General features: G+C 40.2%; 1 protein-coding gene and 1 long non-coding RNA gene across 3 annotated transcripts in view; one reads left to right on the forward strand and one right to left on the reverse strand.

Moving 5' to 3' along the window:
- The first annotated feature begins 2,832 nt into the window (after nucleotides 1-2,832).
- Nucleotides 2,833-20,194, forward strand: part of LOC141424194 (uncharacterized) — a 58,098-nt gene continuing 40,736 nt past the window's right edge. Inside the window, exon 1 of the long non-coding RNA XR_012449161.1 lies at nucleotides 2,833-3,014. This is a non-coding gene — a long non-coding RNA (uncharacterized lncRNA). The remainder of the gene's footprint in view (nucleotides 3,015-20,194) is intronic.
- Cwc27 (CWC27 spliceosome associated cyclophilin) overlaps nucleotides 17,991-20,194 on the reverse strand; it is a 203,475-nt gene continuing 201,271 nt past the window's right edge. For both annotated transcript variants that reach the window (XM_074077406.1, XM_020160397.2), the window contains exon 14: nucleotides 17,991-18,422. In XM_074077406.1, coding sequence (XP_073933507.1) covers nucleotides 18,260-18,422 — 163 coding nt within the window. In that variant the 3' untranslated portion in view covers nucleotides 17,991-18,259. The remainder of the gene's footprint in view (nucleotides 18,423-20,194) is intronic.

The raw sequence follows: 20,194 nt of genomic DNA on the forward strand, positions 1-20,194 counted from the left end.
TAACTCGAACCACTTTTACATTGTTACAGCCACCGCGAAGTGACTTGAATCTATTAAAACTCGCAGCTTGATTAAAGGAAGTACAATGCTGTAGATTTCCCAGCAACCAAACAAAGCCTATTGTCTCTGTAGTTTATATAGTTTCTGCAGTGAGGCTCAGCTTGTGGTTGGGTGTACCCACTTTGGACTGAAGGGCAAGTCCAGTTCTGACAACATCAGTCAGGCCAGTGTAGGAAGTAGGACATAAACCATTTTCATTTCTGTTCCCTTAGAAACACATGGAACAAAATAAAGTTTGCCAAATGGAAATATACAAAACCACTGAGGAAATAAATGTTATTTTTAAGCTTCTCAGAGGCTATCACAAATAACTGGGAGGAGAGTGGAAGGAATTCAAAGAGCGGGTGACCTTTTCACAGGACAACACGGCAGGGTCAACAAGCGTCTAGAGAATATACTGACTTGGAGGAAAGGGTGCTGAAAGTCCAGGCCTGGAGGAGCTGACCTCACTGGACACGATGAGAACGGAGCTGGCTTTTCCCCAATCCTGTGTGAGCTGGACAGCAAGTAGGAAATGGGAGCAGTGAGAATCCCAGGGGACTAAAAGAACAGAGTTGATTGAAGATTTTAGAAGCTGGCGGGTTTGTTGTTGGCAGGCAGGTCTAAAAAGTGGCCCTCAGAAGACTGGGTCTTCTCTTTAGGGCAAATCGCCTGTTGTGGAGACGCAGTGACCTTTCTGGGTCGAGGCCACAGAGGCCACTTAAGTGGAAAAGGACGGTAATGGTTGCACTGTCTGTACAGAGTACTGTTTCAAAAGGAGCCAGGGAATCAGGCAGGCACCTCATCTGGGATCAGAAGGAAGAGAATGGCCTGATTCTTCCTTTTTAGAGGATATACCCTTGCTTCATAGCTAGTTTTCAAATGGCTCAAGAATTGACAGCTACTTTGCCAAGAATATGCCTATTACACAAAATTGCCTGTTTTGTCTGTCATACAAATGTAAATGAAGGCAGAGCATGTGACCAGTTGGTCTAGCTTTCCTCACTGATGTACTCAGCATTGAGAAAACAGGCTCAGCTGGAGATGGAGTTTGTGTCACACTTTCTCTCATAAAGGGAAAGTCACCCAGACCAAACAAAGAGGCAGATGCCAAGAGCTGGATCTTTCTGCTGTAGCTTGAACCACAGATGGTCACTACTCTGAGCACAGGAGAGATCGACAGGTTTCAATATCAGTACAAGAGGCAGGACTGCATGCTCAATGCTAACCAGACTAACCAATAGTAGAGACTGTAAGGTCTTCTGGACAAAAGGCCACAGAGGACAAATTCACTCTCCAGCCATCAGCATTTCTCCCACAACACCCTTCCATTATCACCACTTATGGCTAAGATGGTTTGCAGGAGATAAGGAGCAGGAAGTTTATTCAGGCACTCAGAAACGTTTTGAATGGCCCATGGCTTCTGCTTTTTCTAGGTGTCTATAGAGATTTTAGTCCTCCGTTTCATGAAGTGGAACAGAGACTTTGGAGAAGACAGAAAATGCACTAAGGACTGTTACTCTTCTTTCACTTAAGCCCAGCTCTTTTTCCTATACTTTTTGGATCTTTTAGTAGAAGAGTCAAGGACAATCTTCCCAGATAATACACTGGAGTTTATGCCTAACAGAACTAATAATGTTTGACATCAGTGTTCCAAAAATCACCAGTCATTTCTCTTCACTGGGAGTTGTTCATGTAGGTCCAGAGGGGACTCTCTTCCTTTATCCTCTTGTGGCAGCCAGCCTCCATCCCATTAGCAAAGGTTTCTACCTCCCACTCCTGCTGGAACCTTAGTTTACAGGTGCAGAAGCTCTTCCTCCAGCAATCAGCCTCCTCCCTGGTTCTCTACCATCAGCAATATGGAAAAGATCAGAAGTTTTCAAGTTTCAGTAACTAACATATCGTGGATCAAAGTCTTTGTTGGGGCATATATGCTCTATCATCCATCAAACCTGGACAAACGTGGGGAAGTGTGAAGGGATGGATGTGCTAGTATAAACCGGAAACATTAGAGATTCCCAAAAAGCGAAATAAGATTTAAGTACCTGATGGCACATCTATTAACCAACGTTCTATAAAAGAAACTGTTTCTGCTAAAGTTAAAAAAAGCGAACAATTTTCTAAAATGTCCGTAGCTAGGTAATGTTAAAACCCTGAAAATCTGCTGGAAAGAAAGGGAGAAAAAAAGACTGAAAAGAAATGCATTAAAATGAACAGATGTTGAGTCTAGAGGGTGGGGCTTTGCTTGATAATATAATTTTCCACCTTTATTTTACTTGTGGAGCTAGGGATCAAGCACTACTCTACCACAGAGCTACATTCTCAGCCCTATTCTTCACCTCTTTAAAGAACACGTTCTATTTTTAGAGCTGCAAATATGGGGAAGAAACCCTGAGCTTTTGCATTTAATCAGTTAGCAAAAGCAATCAACAGAGGTGCGGTAGCTGGGACACTCAGCGCTCGGCGCCCAGTGGCGGATGGGGCCATCGCCTTGTGGGCGGGGCAGTGACCTAGAAGCCCGGGGCTCGAGGAGGGCGGGACCCATCCAACAGGGCCTGGGTTTATCTCTGAGCAGCGGTGACGTCACGTAAGGAGGCCAGAAAATGCTGATTAATTATGAAATCAGCACTATTTCCTGAAAAGAAGCTGGGTGGTGGGGTGATACGTAAGGGTACCCCAGAAAACGCGGAGATGGGCCGTCCGACCGACTGCAAAACGTCCCGGTCTCGCTCTGCCCCGCCCCCGCGGGCTATGGGTCGGCGCATGCGCAGCGCGTGTGGCAGCCGGCTCCGCCCCCAGCGTCCATGTGTGGTGGTTCCCGGGCTGTGACCGGGACCCCGACCCCTTCCCCCGCCGGTTCGTGCTGTACTGGCCGCGGTCGCGTACCCACTAGTCGTGCTCTTAAAGATAGCTGTCGCCACCGTGGTAAGACAGTTGTTTGGCCCAGGCTTGTTCCAGCACCAGAGCCAAAATGGGTAAATGAAATCCTGGACCTTTCTTTCAATGACACCTGGTGTGTGTGGGGGGGGCCATGCTCCTTAAAGTACAGGGTTTTACAGCCGCTTGTTTTAATGAGCTCTGCACCACAGCACATGTTATTCGTGATTTAATTTGTATTAAAATCATTTTAGCGATTTCATCTCGTTAGAACACGGCAATCCGCAGCTTTGGGGAGTAACAGAGAGGCCTTCTCTACCTGTTGCTGGAGGATGGCAGGACTTGGGTCCAGAGCCAGGTTGGGGCCCGACTTTCCCCAAATGCCCTTGCAGTGAGGGATGCCCAGAAGTGTTGAGGACCGGGAAGGACCCAGGAGGGGTTATAAACTTTTGATGTGATCAGTCCTTTCTTGCAGAAAGTCCTGAGAAAGAATTTGCATAGAGACTGCATCCTTGAGAAGGGGGTGTATGAGACTCAGTAAAAAGACCTGGTTTTGCTCTTAGGAGTAGTTTTGCAAAATCTAAGAGAAATCTGGGTGGGACTAGACCCTTTGTAACCTGAGCAAATGGGAAGCAGCCTAAGAAGTGGGAAGGCACGGGGCCCTGCCTAGGAGACACCATGAAGAAGCAGATGGCCTGAAGGACATCCCTGTCTTTCCTTCAGGGCATTTTCTTTTGCAATAATGGTGACTGGCCTTGTGGTCAGTTTGAGAACTGTGGTCAGTCTTGAAGGAAGGAGTTCTCAGTTGATGGAATGTAGCCCACTGCCCAGCTGCCCCATGTTGTGTTTGCTGCCTAGCTGATTAGGCAGATGTTAAATCATGAACCACAGGGTCCCTACTCCCTCCATTGTAGGAAAGTACCTACAGCTTGGAGATGGAGTTTGGATACAGATAGAACTGGCACCTCTCAAAAATACCCTCTTCTCACATCCCACACTGCCCTGCTCATTTGTTTTAACCACATCAAAGCTTGTCATGTCCATTTTTCATTTCTTTTTCTTCTCTTACAAAACAAAGGTCTCACTAGGGTTACCAGTACAGTAAGTGCTATAGCTGTTATATTGCTTTGGCAGGGAGAAGGCCTTTTATCTGCTTTTAATCACTGTTGGAGTCTCAGCCTTTAAATCTTTTGAACTCACATCCATTGTTCCAAACTAGCTGCTACTGATTCTGCAGTTTCTATTCTCTTGATTCTACTTCTTGGGCTCAAATATGCTGTCCTACAGGGTTAGATGTAGGGCAAAAGGGTTCCTAAGCTGCAATCAGCAGCTTGATTTCCTATGACCTTTTGATAATTAGTATTAACAACTAAGTAAACTCAGTTAGTTGTTAATGCTTCCATAGTGGGGTTTCTGTGGTTCAGGAAAGATAATCCAATTTCAAGACATGAGAGGAACACAGAGGGATGTTTGGTGGCTGTAGAAACTGGGCTCATTGTCAGAATCACCAAAGAAACTTTTAAGAATACAGAGTTCCTGGTTTGGGAGTCAGGCAGACATCTGTGTTTTTCAAAGGTCTTGGGTGATTCTGTATCAGCCAGGGCAGGGCCGCTGATGTATGGCCTTGTCTACCTCAGATTAGGGGCAGCACTAAACTTAGGTAACACAAGGTTCCCAGGGGCAGAGTTGGTCATGTGAGCTTCACAGGCTCTGGAGATACATTGGGCTCAGTTTTCCAAAATTCTGGCTTTGCTGTTGGAGGTGGACATAAGATTTGGGTCTGAGAACTGAAGAAATCTGGTAAAGGACAGAAGCTCCTGATCTACTGAGTGATTAGGAGGAAAAGGTTTAGGGGGTACCTGAGGGTGCAGGGAAGAATTCTGGGCTCTGGTCCAGGAACTACTGATGGAGAGGACAGTAACAGGAGAAGAGTGCACTCTGTCGAGCACCCATCCACTTGGTTCCCAGTTCAGCCAGCAGGGAGGAGCTGTAAAGTAATCTTCCAGGAGTCTGGAACTCAGCATGAGACAAGTGTTCTAAACTATTCCAGGGTTGACTGAAAGAGGAAACAAGACTAAACATTATTGAAAAATGATATGGTTGTGGTTAGCACTTACTGAGAACCCTGCTAAACACTTTACAAGTATTATCTAATTTAATCCTCACAACAGTTTTTGTAGGTTTATAGATTTTTGTCTAGTTTACAGAGGAGGCAACTGAAGTAAATCATCTAAGGACTCCAAGGTAGTTGGTGGCAGAGAAAGAACTTGAATTTAGGGCTGTCAATTCTAGAGTGTGGGCTGTTGAGGTCAGACATCTCATTTTACAGGCCTGTTAAGTCCCAGAAGGGAGTTAAATACAAGTTGAAGGGTTGGGGTGGTGATAGTGACAACAGCTGAGAGAATGAATGACAATAATGCTAAAAAATGCAAAGAGCAATTAGTTTTAAAACTCACAACTTAAATATTTGGGACTTTGTTTCAATTTGGTTGTTCATGGTCTGAGATATTAATAGGCCCATGACGTCTTAACTCTTACCCTGAGGGTCGGGGCATAATAAACCAAGGCAGTGGACCTAGAAAATGTTTATTAAAATTACATTTTAATAAATAACTATTCATACCTCTCCAGAATCATTTAGAAGGAAACCAGTGTAATTTTGTTAGTATAACCCTCCCACATTAACAGTGTCTCTAAAGTGCTCACCAATTTGGTTTGAGGAGATTGGCAATGACTTGGAAACACTGTTGTCCTTGAAATACAGACTTGAGAGACCAGTGAGGAAAAAAGTAAAGAAAATGACAAAGTACCCTTTGGAGGATGATGACAGAAATCTACGTATGAAAATAATCATACCGTGGGGATCTTGGAGGATCTGTAAGCACTACCCATTACTCACCAGTTGTAAGGTCTCCCAGCATTAATCCACCTTGGCAGAGGGAAGGACATTACCAAATGACTACATTGCCTGCTGGCTTCTTCCAGACTCCTGGCTGGAAAAGCAAACAAGTGGATATTCACTCTGGAAGATGGAATTGTTTCCTGTAGAAAGTCTACCTCATGGAGGTCCTTCAGGCAAGCAAACTAGAATTTGAAATTTTATTTTTTTTTTGTTGATCACATTCCAACAAATTCTGGAAGGTTCTGTTCCTGTCTTGGAAGAAGTTTCCTTAAAGTTTAACCAGACACATGTCAGGTCCATGACCATTTTCTAGCTCTATAGTAATTTTAGAGCACTATGAAAAATGTTGAGTCTTGCCCCTACTATATTGGCCAAGCAGGGAAAAAAATTGCTCAGTTCTGGAAGGTGCTTTAACATTTTTGGTTAATAGTTACTTCATTTCTAATACATAAGAAGGTGGGTAGAGAAAGTCCAAATGAAAATTTCTCCCTCTATTGGTGGGATAGGATTTTACTCACTACCAGTAAGGAAAATGCAGAATAAAAGATAAAGAGGGCAGACATTCAGATGCCAGAAGATTTCTTTGGTCACCATAGATTTTGAAATGGCTGCCTGTTCTTTAGATGGTGCTTGGTGTGACTGTGGAGAGGTAGAAAGCCCTGTTAGTAACCAATAAGCCTTGGGACACATTAAGAGTGAGAGAGAAGGAGTGGTAAGTATATCATCCTAGCACATTACTAGCCTTTGCTAGCCTAGAGGTGACTTTCTTTGGAGAGAAATGCACTAGTACACACTATCCACAGTATGCATACAGAGAAGGCTCCCCCAAGAGTTAGAGCAGGTCATGGACCATATCAGACTGTCATCAGGAGCACAATAGTTCCCCAGCCCAGTATGTCATGGGAATCTGGAACTATGACCAGCCTGTAGAAGGACACATTTGCCACTCATAACCTACAGGGCTGGGAAGATTGTCTTTGTTCCTTATTTTGCTGGGTGGCCATAGGCTTGCAGGCTTGGCAAAGAATTTTATTCTCCAGAGTGCTTCAGCAGGTCAGGGGCCAGAGGCGGAGGGTTGTGGGGCTGGGCAGTGATAGCACTGAAGGCTCTTTAATTATTGAGTCTGAACCCCCTGGACTTTCTCATGAACAAACCTTGAGCCTCTGCAGGTGAGATGGAACATCATATGGCCTAAGTCACAGATTCTTGTCACTGAATCTGGAGGCCTATGGCTAAAGTTTTTTCAGGAAGACAAATGTTTGACTGCAATGTTTATGTGGGCAGCAGTGAAGTGCACAGACAAGTCATGTGAAATAGGCAGCAACCCCAGCTTCCACCTCCTGACCACCTTGGTTCAAGAGCCATGTTAAGGAAGGGAAGATGGACCAGGTTCCTTAGAACTGGAGTCTAAGAACAGAGGCCATGGAACATAGGGGCAGGACAGGAACTGCTGGCAGAAAAGGGAGTAAGAGAGTCAGGATTAAGAGAAAAAGAAAGGAATTCTTAAAAGGTGGATTTAGGTGTGGCAAGAAGAGTATCACGGGTGATCTTTGGAGAGCAGCTCTCATAGTTCCAGTAAGAGTCTGGGGAGTACTGAGGCGGCTAGGCAATGCAGAAGACTAACAGGGAAGGGGGAGGGAAAGGAGAGCTGTGTAAGAGGGCACCCTATCTAAGAGGACACTTCATCAGCAACGGAGATTCATTGACAAATTTTCCTGCAGATGCAGTAAAGTGTCTTTTTCTCACAAAAGCAGTTCATTCGTACAGTTTTCTGACACATAGAAGTAAAGTGTCATGGGGGAATAGGTGCCTTTTCCCAATCCATATGAAGGCACCATATGGACTAACAATAACCCTGAAGAAAAAAGTACAGTTCTCAAAAGACAATCAGCACAATAAATCATATTAAAGCAGTAGAATCAATGAAGTGCCCTAAAAGAATCATTTATTTCTTATCCTTATAAATATTATGGTTCAGATGGAGATAGTGAAGGTGAATATATTTAAATGAAAGATAAGAAGGTCAATGGAAATGAATCTTCCCCTCTGTTTTTTTTTTTTTTGACATTACTGAAGTTTGAATTTATGATCTCGCCCTTTTTGGTGTTGGGTATTTTTGAGATAGGGTCTCTCTCTCTATTTTTATTTTTTTGCCAAGGCTGTCTTTGAACCTGCAGTCCTGTCTTGGTTTTACTCCCTTCCACTAGGGCATAACACCATTTGCTGTGGCCACCAGATGGGATTTGAAAAGGGATGGAGAATGGAGAAGTGGTAAAGAATTACTACTCAAATCAAATCTGCTTGGCTTCTGTATGAAATCCTTGATGTGTTTCAAAAGCAACATGCAGAGCAAGTCAAGTGCAAATTTTATTTTTAGTTGTACCACTTTAGGTAACAAATAGCCTCTAATAAAATTTTCCCAACTATTTTCCTATATCCTGGAGAAAAGAAGGTTAGGAAAATGAGTTGAGTTTAGGGCAAATGAAATACAGTACCAGGAAAAAAAAATCCACTAATCTTTGGTGTAGGTATGGCTTGCGCTGCCAAAAAAACGGGGCACCTAAGAGATTATATGTAGAGAACAAATACTGTAATCTTGATGTCATAATGGAGGGCATTCCACTGATTAGCTTTTTGAATAACTAGTTTGCTTTCTTCTACCTTTGGGGTGTTTCTTCTAAAATGATGGCTATGGGAAGGGGATATGCAAACACCTGGACAAATCATTCATTGTTTCAGTGAACTCAACTGAGCTTTCTATCTGATAAATAAGTGACTAGCTTAGACTTGGAACACTAGAAAGACTTACCAGGATCACTAATTACATTTTCCTGTCATTGTAATCGTGTTCAGTAGGGGTATTGTAGGCAGTGCTGGGAACTGAGAACAGACAGGCTGTCCTACTTATCTTCTTGGGTTCTCAGGTTGATTGCATAGGTATACTTGACCATATGCAGTTTCTGTGAAAAATTCTTTGAATTTACCTAAGAGCTCATTTCATGAAGGAATCTTTATACATTGAATAAATCTTTTCCATTATGATAATGTAACTCTTAGGTAAGGAAAAAAAATTAAGTCTGTTTTACCATTTTAGAGTCTCATGCCCATTAGATGGTTTTCATTTTATAGCTTTCTGCTTTAGGGCAGAGTTTGTCCAGGACTGATCTTCAAAAAGAAGGCAACTGAATTAGTCGTGGGGAGTTTGTTAAAAAAAAAAAAGAAAACCAATAGATTCCTGGACCCCCACCCAGACCAGTGGACTTATCATTTCCGAAGTCTGGTAAACTGATTTTGAGCAGATTCCTGACTTCTAGGGTGATGATTCTAAAATACATTAATACATTTATAATCTCACATTCTGTGTTCTAGAGACTGGGTATGATGGTGGAGGGAGGGAGGGAGGGAGAGAGAGATAGGGAGAGCGATAGGGGAGGGGGTGGGAAAGGAGAGGGGAGAGGAGAAGAGAGAGACTGATTCTCAATTCAGTACCAAACCATGAACAGAGAGAGATTAGCCTCTTTGTAAGATTTGTTTCCTTCTGTTGAAATTAACAAGGAAACAGAGAAAACCTGGGTATGTTTATAAAGGGCACATGACTGTTTGTATGGCTGATGGGCCTGGGACTGAAAATATTTGAAACTGCAAATGTGCACAACCATGCATTGCATGGATATTCACAATTTTTCTTTTTTTAAACTAAGATGGAGCATATTCTCTGTGTTAGCATTCCCTTGCTGTGACAAATACCTGAGATAAAAACTTAAAAGGGAAGAAAGGTTTATTTTGGCTCTGGTTTTGGAGGTTTCAGTCAGTGATCACTTGGGTTGCCTTGGGCTTGTGGCATGCAGTACATTAGGTTGGTTGTTTGTGTGTAGGAAAATGTTCATCTCATATAGGCCAGCAAGGAAAAAGAGAGAGAGGAAGGGAGTAGAGTCCCAATATCTTCCAAGGGCACATTCCTAATGGCCTTCTTTCCATTAGGCTCACCACCTCCCAAGAGCACCAGAGGCTAGTGACCAAGCCTTTAAGACATGGGCTTTGAAGGACACATATGATCCCAACCATAGCCCCCAGTCATACAACTATCATAGTTTGAATCCTAATAAACTAGAATCTGTGATTATTTCTAAAGACAAATTTGATTCTTATCAAATAAGATATTTGAAATAAAAAAAAATTAGGTGACATATCTAAGCCAAGACTTGTACATTCCAAGGTTTTATAGAGATTAAAAAACATAAGTAATGCTTGGATTCAGTCTTTAATTCTTGCCTATAAGCATGCTTTTCTAATGCTAATTTATCAAATAATATGGGCACTGTGCAGTTTTTTATAATTTCATTTCATGTAATTTAATTTACTTATACTCCCATGCATCTTAGCTTACATTCTTTGCTGTATAAAAGCAAATGTCATTAAAATACTGTCATTTTATCCTTTTCACTGAAGTTGTGGCTACCTGATAATCTGAACCTAGCATTCTTGATCCTTTCATGAAATTGGATTTAAGGGGAAGTCAATTTAGGTAACTCTAAAATGATTAAGGAACCCGGAGATGAGGTGTTTGTGGTCTCCACAGGCCCCCTGCATGTAGGCCTGGCAGTGGTCTTTGGATAAAGGTTTTGTGGAGGGTTCTCTTGGGGATTCCCTCTTGGTTTACTCCTGTGGTGAGGCTGCCGGCAGCTGCTTTCCTAGGCCTTGAGGTTTCCAACATTGGGGTGATGTGCAATTTTACTCCCTTGTCTAGCCCATGATGACTTCCTGTTCTTTTTCTGTAATGTTTTTCAGATTTGCCTCTTCCTGTTGCCTTCCCAAGCCTGATTCTGGTCCAGGCCTTAATTACCTCACACACACCTGCATTCTCCTAATATCCTTTTTTCTGTCTACAACTTTTCCTCTCACCATTACAAAAATACTTTTTTTCACACAGAATCCTCTTCCTGAAGCATCATTTCCATCACACTCCTTTTCCAGCAACTCCCAACTGCATCCAATCCAGGCTCAGGTCCTCTGCTCCAAAGTTCCCCTCACTGCCCGGACCATCGATCTCCTTTACAGCTGAACCTCACTCCAGCCAAGCAAACGTCCTGACACTGCCTATATGCTGCTATAACATCTGGTTAATCCAGTCAGCTTTGTCAAATCTTCAGTTAATCATCTGGATGTTTTGTCTACAAGACGCCAAACATCTGGATTGACTGAAGAAATTCATTGCATTGATGGAAGCTTTTTTAAAAAAAATCCTGAATTGACCAGATGTTTTGGCATCACGGAGACACACTGCTGTCTCCTACATTTGTCTTAATAGCTTGTCTGCACAGCCTTCTCTCCTTCTGGAACATGATCTGTCTCCTCAATGCCATGTTCTCTTTTCCTTCCAAATTATGGGCAGAATGTGCTCTGCCAGGAAGCAGTTCTAGATTATTTCCACTAATCCATCTCTTGGTCCATTCTGACACTCACTTAGTTTTTTACATACATAATTCTTTTCAACTGAAATCACTGCTTTGTTATTTTACTTTTGAGTATTGTCCTCTTCATCCACCCCATTAGATTGTATCAAAGGCAGTCTGGCCTGTGTAGTAAGAGAGTAGGTAGTCCGCTGACCAAGGGCAGAAGCTCTGGAGCTCAGTTTTGTCTTGTATTCTAGGTCCACTATTTACTGTGTGACCTGGAAAAATTATTTAACCTTACTTTATAGAGTTGTTTATAAGGCTTAAATTAGTTAGTACAGAGAACTGCTTAGAAGAGTGTCTGGCATACTATAAGTGTTCATTAAATGCTAGCACTTATTATTATAGGATCTTTATTTTTGTTTAAACTTGGTTTCCCTGTCTGTTCTTTCTTTCAACCGGCAGCACCTTGCTAGGAAGGTAAGGCTGAGGAGGAAACAGATATCCAGAGGTTCTGTCACTCGCCTATTCAATCAGGTGCCGGACTGAAGCCTGAGAGGCTTGCTTTCTGCATGACCTGTTTACATTACCTGCTAGTCTTCAGTTCTTTTTGGTCCGAGGAATTAGAATATTGCTAGTATAAAAAGCAGGCACTCAAGTAACTTAGGCAGAAATGTGTTTTCCTACAGACCAGTGGTTCTTCCAAATTGATCCACGGACCCTTGCCTATCTATGACAGAGTCTGTGAAACTGAGAAAAGGACAGTGTGGTGAGGTGTCCTGTGGCCTCATTTATTCAATTCTTAGGGCTGTCCCTGAGCTGAGGTTGTACCTTCCTTTGTTTTTAGCATAGCATGTCTTATCTTTATATAATTATGGTGTTATATATACATAATAGTAATTATATATTATATAGAATATGTAATATTCTATATAATATGTAATAACCCTATGTTTGGATCCTCAAGGGTTTTTCTGGAAATGTGTTGTCTACTCATTAGTTCAACAAATACTTATTAAGATATCTGACAAAAATGCTCATTTTCTTGAAGTGAATTCTAGGGTGAGATGGATGCTAAATAATAAATGACCTTTCTAAGGTTCAGTTTCATCTGTACATGGACAAAAGTCTTTACTTCATAGGAATGTTTGTAAGGGTTAAATAAGTTAATCAGGAAAAGTGATTAGGAGTTAGTAGCACTACTGACCATAACTGAACAGGCAAATGAGAGTCAGTGTGTGGGGATGGGAAGCAGAGTGGTTGCTGTGGACCTCATTGAGAGGTCTGCCATTTGAGCAGACTTGGAGGAGCTTAGGGAGTTGACCCTGTGGATGTCTTGGGAAAGAATATTCTAGGCCAGTGCGACGGCTCTGAGATGCACCACACATACCTTATTTGATGAACAATGGGAAGGATAATGTGACTGATGTAGAGGAAGAGTGGGGAGGGTAGTAAGAGAGCAGGTCAGAGACTGAGGGGCAGATGTGGCAATTACATAGAACTTACTGTACCACTGTAAGGACTTGGGTTTTTATGGGGAATTAACTGAGATTTAAATGGAGAAGGATAACAATGTGAGTTTTGTTTTAAAAAGTTTCATTGACTTCCATGTTGATAACAGTTTATAGTAAAAGTAAGGAGACTAGCTATGGTGCTAGTCTAGTAGTCTATATGAAAGTTGATGGTCCCTTTGATTAGGGTGGTAGCAGTGGGAAGAGGTAAATAATGGTAAAATTCTGGATCCATTTTGAAGGTAGAGCCAACAGAATATCATGAAAGACTGAGTGTGTGAAATAAAGACAGGAATCCAAGTTATTTGGCCTGAGCAGCTGGAAAGACACCATTGCCAAAAAGAGAGATGGGAAAACTGTGAATGAAGACAGACATGTGTTTGACAGACATGAAATTTCCCTCTGAAATGGACCTATGCCTCATATGATGTCATAGATCACTTTTATAGTTAATTTAAAAAATTGCTTGTTGAATTCTTTTGTTGCCTGGGAGATAGTACCCATTCTTAATCAGATTATTCATTTATACTAATAATATAAGGTATTAGAACAGAGATAAAATGGTTACATTCCTCTCATCCTAGATATTTTCTCCAAAATTGCAAATTAAACAATTTATACATACCACACAAAATAGAAGGAAACCCACAAATTGTAAGTTTACTATAACTGTTGAGAACTAACCATAGAGCGTATACTTTTTAAAGGAGTCTTATCTGTCTGTGGTGCTATTTATTTCAAGCACATTGTTATTAAAGTGTTTGAATATCACAATAAATCTTCAATTAGATTAGACTCATGAAATAAATGAGAAAGTCACTCAAGGGTTTTTTGCTTTCAAAATTATTCTGATTATTAAAAAAGCACCAACATATTGGCCATGACTACCACATTTGACATGAAGATGAGAAAACTATGATTTTCTAAGAGACCAAGAACACCTTCTTTGTGACTGGTGCTGTGAAAAAAGCCTCCAGAAGATGTTTTTACTGATTAAGTAACATGAATTAATGTCATGATCTAATCTTAAGGGAGTAATTTCCAGCAGATGTGGAGGAGAGAGACCAGACTCCTGTCTGCATTTCATTTAGGAGCTAGTTTTTATTTATTTTTTTCTCTTCAGGTAGGATTTCCTACCTCTCTACCCCCAAATATTGTTTAAGTTAAATGAAGAAGTTGTATATGATCGCTTGTAGAGAATAACTCAAAGGACTATAATTACATTTCTTACCTCTGCTTTTGTTCAGTAAGATTTGGTTGCTTTTTGAATTGGACATATAATTAACTGGGGCAAAGGATGACAAACGGGAAAAATAAATGTGAAGAAAGTGGTTTTGGAAAACATCATCAATGGGGAATCTACAGATACAAACTAGTCATAAAAACACAGGGCGTAGTCTTTGCTAGAACTTGCAACCTGACTAACTTGTGAAGTAATCACACAGAATAGAAATAGGCATGACGATTGTGACCCTGGCAAAGGGTTCCAACCTTTGTGCTAGTTATTTTTTGTGCCAATGCAAGAGTTGCTATATAAAGCTCTTAGCCAGAAATGAAATCAAATGGGAAAAAGAACTAGTGGTATGCTGGAGCTACTTTTAGTGGCTTGAAATCAGTCAAAGTGGTAGGACATACACAGTGGTAATTGGGAAAGAAACCCTGCAAATCAAGGATTTTCTTCTTCCTTTTTAAAGAATGCATTTATTTATTTACTTAATTAACTTTTAGGAGTTGGTTTACCAGCATACCACTGAAAACATCTCTCCACAGGGATTGATGAAACTCTTGGCCCCCATGACAAAGATGTGATCTGTGACTTTGGTGAGGGGGATTTTAGGGAATTGAGTATATTTTCTACAAGCTTCTAACCCCCATCTTAGTAATATCTGGTATCTCAGAATTCAAATGTCATCAAGTCCTTATTGAAAGGATTTCTCTACAATATGGTTCTTGTATTACTTCTATTCAATAAAAGCTAAAAGAAGAAAGAACATAAAATGTTCTTGGGACAGGAAAACCTCCTGGTTTCTAGTAAGTAGAAATGGTGCTACCTGATAGACTGTTCAGTCACTGCTAGAGGGAAAGCAAACCCACTCTTGTTTTGTGAATGACAGTGTTGAAGAATGTAACCCCTCTTAACTTCTCTACTCCCTGACCATACAAATTGCTTATACTGATAGCACCCTTAATGGTAACTCACGTCATACCTTCATTTTCTTTCTTGTTATCACCAAGATTAAACAACATGCTTGGGCAATATTCTCCATTTATCTAACCTTTTCCATACAGGCCACACTGACACTACACAACAGGTTTATGTACCTCACACATCAGATCTTATCAAGAAACTTGTTAGAGACAGTTTGATAAGGATACCCACCACAGCTCATTGAATGTGTTCTAAAAACAACAGCAGCAAACCACTCATCTCCTCACACTTTTCAATGACCGTGTTTGATGGTGTCCCCATTTTTAGATGCAGCAGATGCATTATTGTGTGGCCTCTGAGGATACAGAGGGCTGAGAGCATGTGACGACATGCATTTTTATATTGTACCACTAAAAACACTAGCGAGATCTGCATTTACTTAAATTACCTGTTGAGAAAGGAAAAGTTGAGTTACATTTAGCTTTCACCTTACTAACAGTAAGGTGAAAGACTGGCTTGTATAAATGAGGACCATAGATAATGAACAAGAATTCTTCATTGTCTCAGGATAACATCCCTGGGCAAGACATACGAAAGGAAATAAACCCAAATATAAAATTAAAGTGAAATTTAAAGGCTTTAAAAAAATCATATTTTCATATTTTTTGAATGTTAGGCTATTTTGTGTTTGTGATTTGTTTTTTGCAATTCGTTAATTTTGCCCAAACATGTTCCTATGACATGTTCAAAGACTTTACTATGAGCATATTTAATAGAATATTTAACATCTAATTTAAAAAAAAAAAGCTATTGTTGCTATTCTTCAGTTAAATTCCCTGTGAATTTTATTATCCTGGTTAAATTATTCTGGTAAGATTCTATTCTCTGTGGAACTTCTTATCTTTTCTTGCAGTTAAAGCAGGATGGGGAACATTTAACTAAACTATGCTTTTAATTTTGTCATTCAATTATCTTTTAAAAACTACAATTATTATTCTGACTTGTGCCCTGGAAGTCGTTGGGGCCTTCTGTTCTTGAGCTAATACTGCAGTGGTAAATGTGGCCACATTCAAGGAGAAATGACAGAGGAACATAGGATATTTCAACACAGACAGACTCAGTGGTAATACATTTCATAATAACCAGCAATGATTGAGTTTGGAAACCAAAATTCTGCCTGGTGAGTATCTGAAGTGGAACTGATAATAGCCTTTGTGGTAAGGGGAAAATAAGGCATACTGCCAAATGCTGGCTTGTTTTTGGGTGGTTTTGGGTCTGATTACCCTGTATTTGAATTGGTTGGTGTTTCCTCATTGTACTTTTATCATATCCCTCTCCTCTTTGAAACTTTCTTCTTCCTGAGGCATAAAAAGAGTTCTCATTAATACTGGAGGTTCTTCTGTTTTCTCACCTCAGTTTCTCTAGATAAGATCATAAAGAAAAATGATAAAATATTTCAGGTTTACCAATGTGTAAAGAATGGGACTTGAGTGCCCATCTGTAGCTTCAACACAAGTGAAGACTCCTGGTTATTTCTTTCTCCTCCCCAGAGGTACCACTGGTTTTATGTTTTTATGCTTTTGCTACATATTCCATATCCATAAACAATATATAATGATGTGTTACATGTTTTAACTTTTTTTTTGGCAGTACTGGGGTTTGAACTCAGGATCTTGTGCTTGCTAGGCAAGTGCTCTACCAATTGAGCCATGCCCCAGCCCTTTTTGCTTTAGTTATTTTTTTAAATATGGTCTCGTGTTTATTCTGAGGGCTGATAAGGCCAGCGATCCTATTTATGCTTCCCTTCTAGCTAGGATGACAGGTACGTGCCACCATGCCACCTTTTATTAGTTGAGATGGGGTTACACAAACTTTTTGCCGGGGTTGGCTTTGAACGGCAATCCTGCTGATCTCTGCCTCCCAAGTAGCCAGGATTATTAGTATGAGCCAACATACCTGGCTACATGAGTTAAAGTTTTATATAGCTGGTTTCCTGTTTAAGATACACCAATACACAGTTGTTTACTGATTTTTACCTTTCTATTCTATTCTAGTCTAATCTATTCTATTCTGTTCTATAGTATGAATATGTAACAACTTATTTATTTATCTACTCTCTGGTTAATGCTTCAATGTATTGTTAGTACCTACTTGTCTCCTTGAACATTGTGTGAATGTTCAGAGTATAGACCTAGGATTAACATTTTTGGATCACTGGATATATACATTTTAATCATTGTTAGACACTGTTAGTCTCCAAAGTAGTGACACCAGCAATAAGGCTGGTCATCAATCTGTTTAACAAACTCTCAGGGTTCAAAGTTCCAGAGTCAGTAGACTGGAAGGTGGTGCGGTAGTGAGTAGTGAGGCAAGAATTTGCATTTCTGATATGCCCCAAGTGCTATTGCTATGGTATTGTAGCATATGGGATTCCATTTTGAGACCCAGTGCTCTAGAGAAATTCTATTGGATTACATTTTAAAAAAAATTAAATGTTGAAAGAGAGATTTGATGAGATACTGTCTGAAAAGATGTGGCTGGCAAGGTTTCATTAGGTCACTGAAATTAGTCTGTGGTATAATTTTAGCATTCAGATTCTAGAATATGTTCACTAAATACAGGTAATATAAAGACCCAATATAAATGACTGCCATCATAGGTTAAATTCTCAGTGAATTCTACTGGTACCATGGGATCTGCTGTTGCCATGCTGAGAAGTGGCAGGTGGTGGGCGTCAGGCTGTGATGTGCAGTGAGCTTAGCTGATAGTAGGTAGACTGTTAGACTATCCTGAGGGCATCCATAAAACCCAGACATTGGCCAAGATGGAGGTGTAAACATTTCTTGAGGTTTCCTCATGATTAAAGCATGAGGCTATTAAGTTACTAGTTTGGCTATTTTAACATATTTATATGCAAAACAAACCCAGCAATATTTATATTATTTTTATATATTTTATATATCTTTATATATAATTTTATTATATTCCAAAGTCAGTGCCAGGCAGGTTTCCTTCAAATATTCTGTCTGCAAGAACTTCTCATAAAAAAATCTTGAAAAGGAAGCCTTCACATATTTCAGGGATAAAGGGCACAACAGGCTTGTGTAATCTGCAAATGGTTAACATGTACACTGGAAGGAAACTGATTTTATTTCAGATTTAGAAATATAAAAGTCAATTAGGAAAAAAGCATGTCTCAGTAACCAAAAGCATTTGTTTACATCATCATTCCACAACTAAAAAACACGATAATTGTTTTTGAAAACCAGACAACAGGTTCAAAAATACTTTTTACACCCCTAAGTGAAGCTGTTGGGAACGATGGCCATCATAAGACCAGTTATTGCAGGCACGTTTCCAGGATGTTCTGATTATCGTGAATCTCATTTTATCTTCTTTCTTTTTTCTCTCTCATCAGCTTTTTGCTCTCTTCCCTTCTTCTTTTATTCACTGGATTCCGAGGGTCATAGATTTCAAATGTGTCTGAGTCTTGCATGCTTGCATCTTTCACTTTTCTGCTTTTATCTTCAAATTGGAGTACATGTGACATCCTAAGGAGGGGGAGAGATGGTTCAATGAATTTTGGCATAAGAACTAAAAGTAGAAATTCCATATTCCACTATCACTGGATAATGAGCCGTAAGAGTACAGAACACCCAGGGGTTATTGTTTACTGGTCTTATCCTACATGGAAGGCAGCTACTCAGAAAACACTTAAATTTGAAAAACATGTCTGGAATTTGTTCTTTTGGTTTGTATTTCTAGTAGTGAAGTTCTTTGCCTTGATCTAAATCACTTGAGGCTCCTCCCTTGGCAGGAGGTTAAGAGCTCTACCCAGAAGTGCTCCTCAAACTATACTCAGAGAATACTCTATCTGTTTTCTTTGAAGAGAACACCCACTTAACCAGAGGGAGCCACGTAGCAGAACAAAACACCTGACAATAAATCAGACCTATCTGATGTTTTTGTTTTGAGTAGTTCAATGGTCAAAACAAAATGTAAAGGTGGTGCTCAGGCTGGGGTGTGGAGCACTTGTTTAGCATGTGCAAGACCCTGGGTCGATCCCAGGACACACACACACACACACACACACACACACACACACACACACAAAAATAAAAGTTACACACACACACACACACACACACACACACACACACACACACACAAATAAAAGTTAAAAAGTCAAAGTAATATTTAAATGGTGTTATGCAGGGAGTTTGTGAGCTAAAATTTATTTTCTCCCACACAAAAGGAAATTAAGCTTTTGGCATAAACTTTTTTCATGGACTAATTTTCTCCTCTTACTGTTGATTACAATAAATCTAACCATCCTGCTCTCCTACTAGTCATAAGGTATCAGCATGTGCTTGAATCCTAAGTGGTTATAAGCTGGCTGTCCTTAGCAGCAGGGAAATATGTAAGTGATTAGCTGTGCCCCATTACGAGGTGTCAGGAATAAACAGAGAAATCAAAGCAATCAGACTTCAGGGCAGTTGAATGAATTTGGAAAGAGTTTAAAAGATGAGTTTTATACAAATAAAACTGTTAAGCCTTTTCTATCAATTATTTAAACAAAATTTTTAAATAGGTGTATCTTACATGTACTTTTCTTAATCACAGCAGGTAAGGCTAAACTGTCTGTAGGGTTAATACTTTGCATATGCCCATTGCAATTTTCAGATGAAACTCAAACTAATTTCTTTCACCCTTTATAAAGCAGAGATTTGGGCAGTAGGTGCTGGCTGAGATCTGGCCCCTCTTTTTTTCCTGGTAGCACAAATGATGAGTGACATTTATTTGTATGGGAAAACTATGAATATACCCAATTTTGAAGAATCCTAAAAAGATTTTGGGAGGGAAATAAAATGTTATGATGTTAGTGATAGTGCCATTTCTAAGGGTTCAGTAGCTGCTGCTCACTAGGGCTGACAAGTTGAAACACAGGTACTCTCTCCACCCCTTTCTCTTCCAGTCGAGACAGCTTATGCGTACCAGTGATACTTGGATGACTTACGAGTCCAATTTACTAAATGAGGCCATTACTATACTTTTTATTAATAATACTTTAGTTGTATCAAATTTCATAACTCATCTCAATACATGAACATGCCATGTCACATGTGACAACTGCTGACCTTTTATACTTCTGTTGTCTTAGTAAACACTTCCACTTAGAAAATGCATCATATAACCATTGCATATTTAGATGGCTTTCCCAATCTTCTTGTGCTTTCAATTTCCTACAGCGTCAAGTTGGTAGCTTCTGAGACTAAAGCAATTTCTAACTCCTAGAGTTTGATTCTTCTACAGCCATGGTAAC

This window comes from Castor canadensis, chromosome 6, assembly GCF_047511655.1.
Source record: "Castor canadensis chromosome 6, mCasCan1.hap1v2, whole genome shotgun sequence".
In the NCBI taxonomy this organism is placed as follows: domain Eukaryota; kingdom Metazoa; phylum Chordata; class Mammalia; order Rodentia; family Castoridae; genus Castor; species Castor canadensis.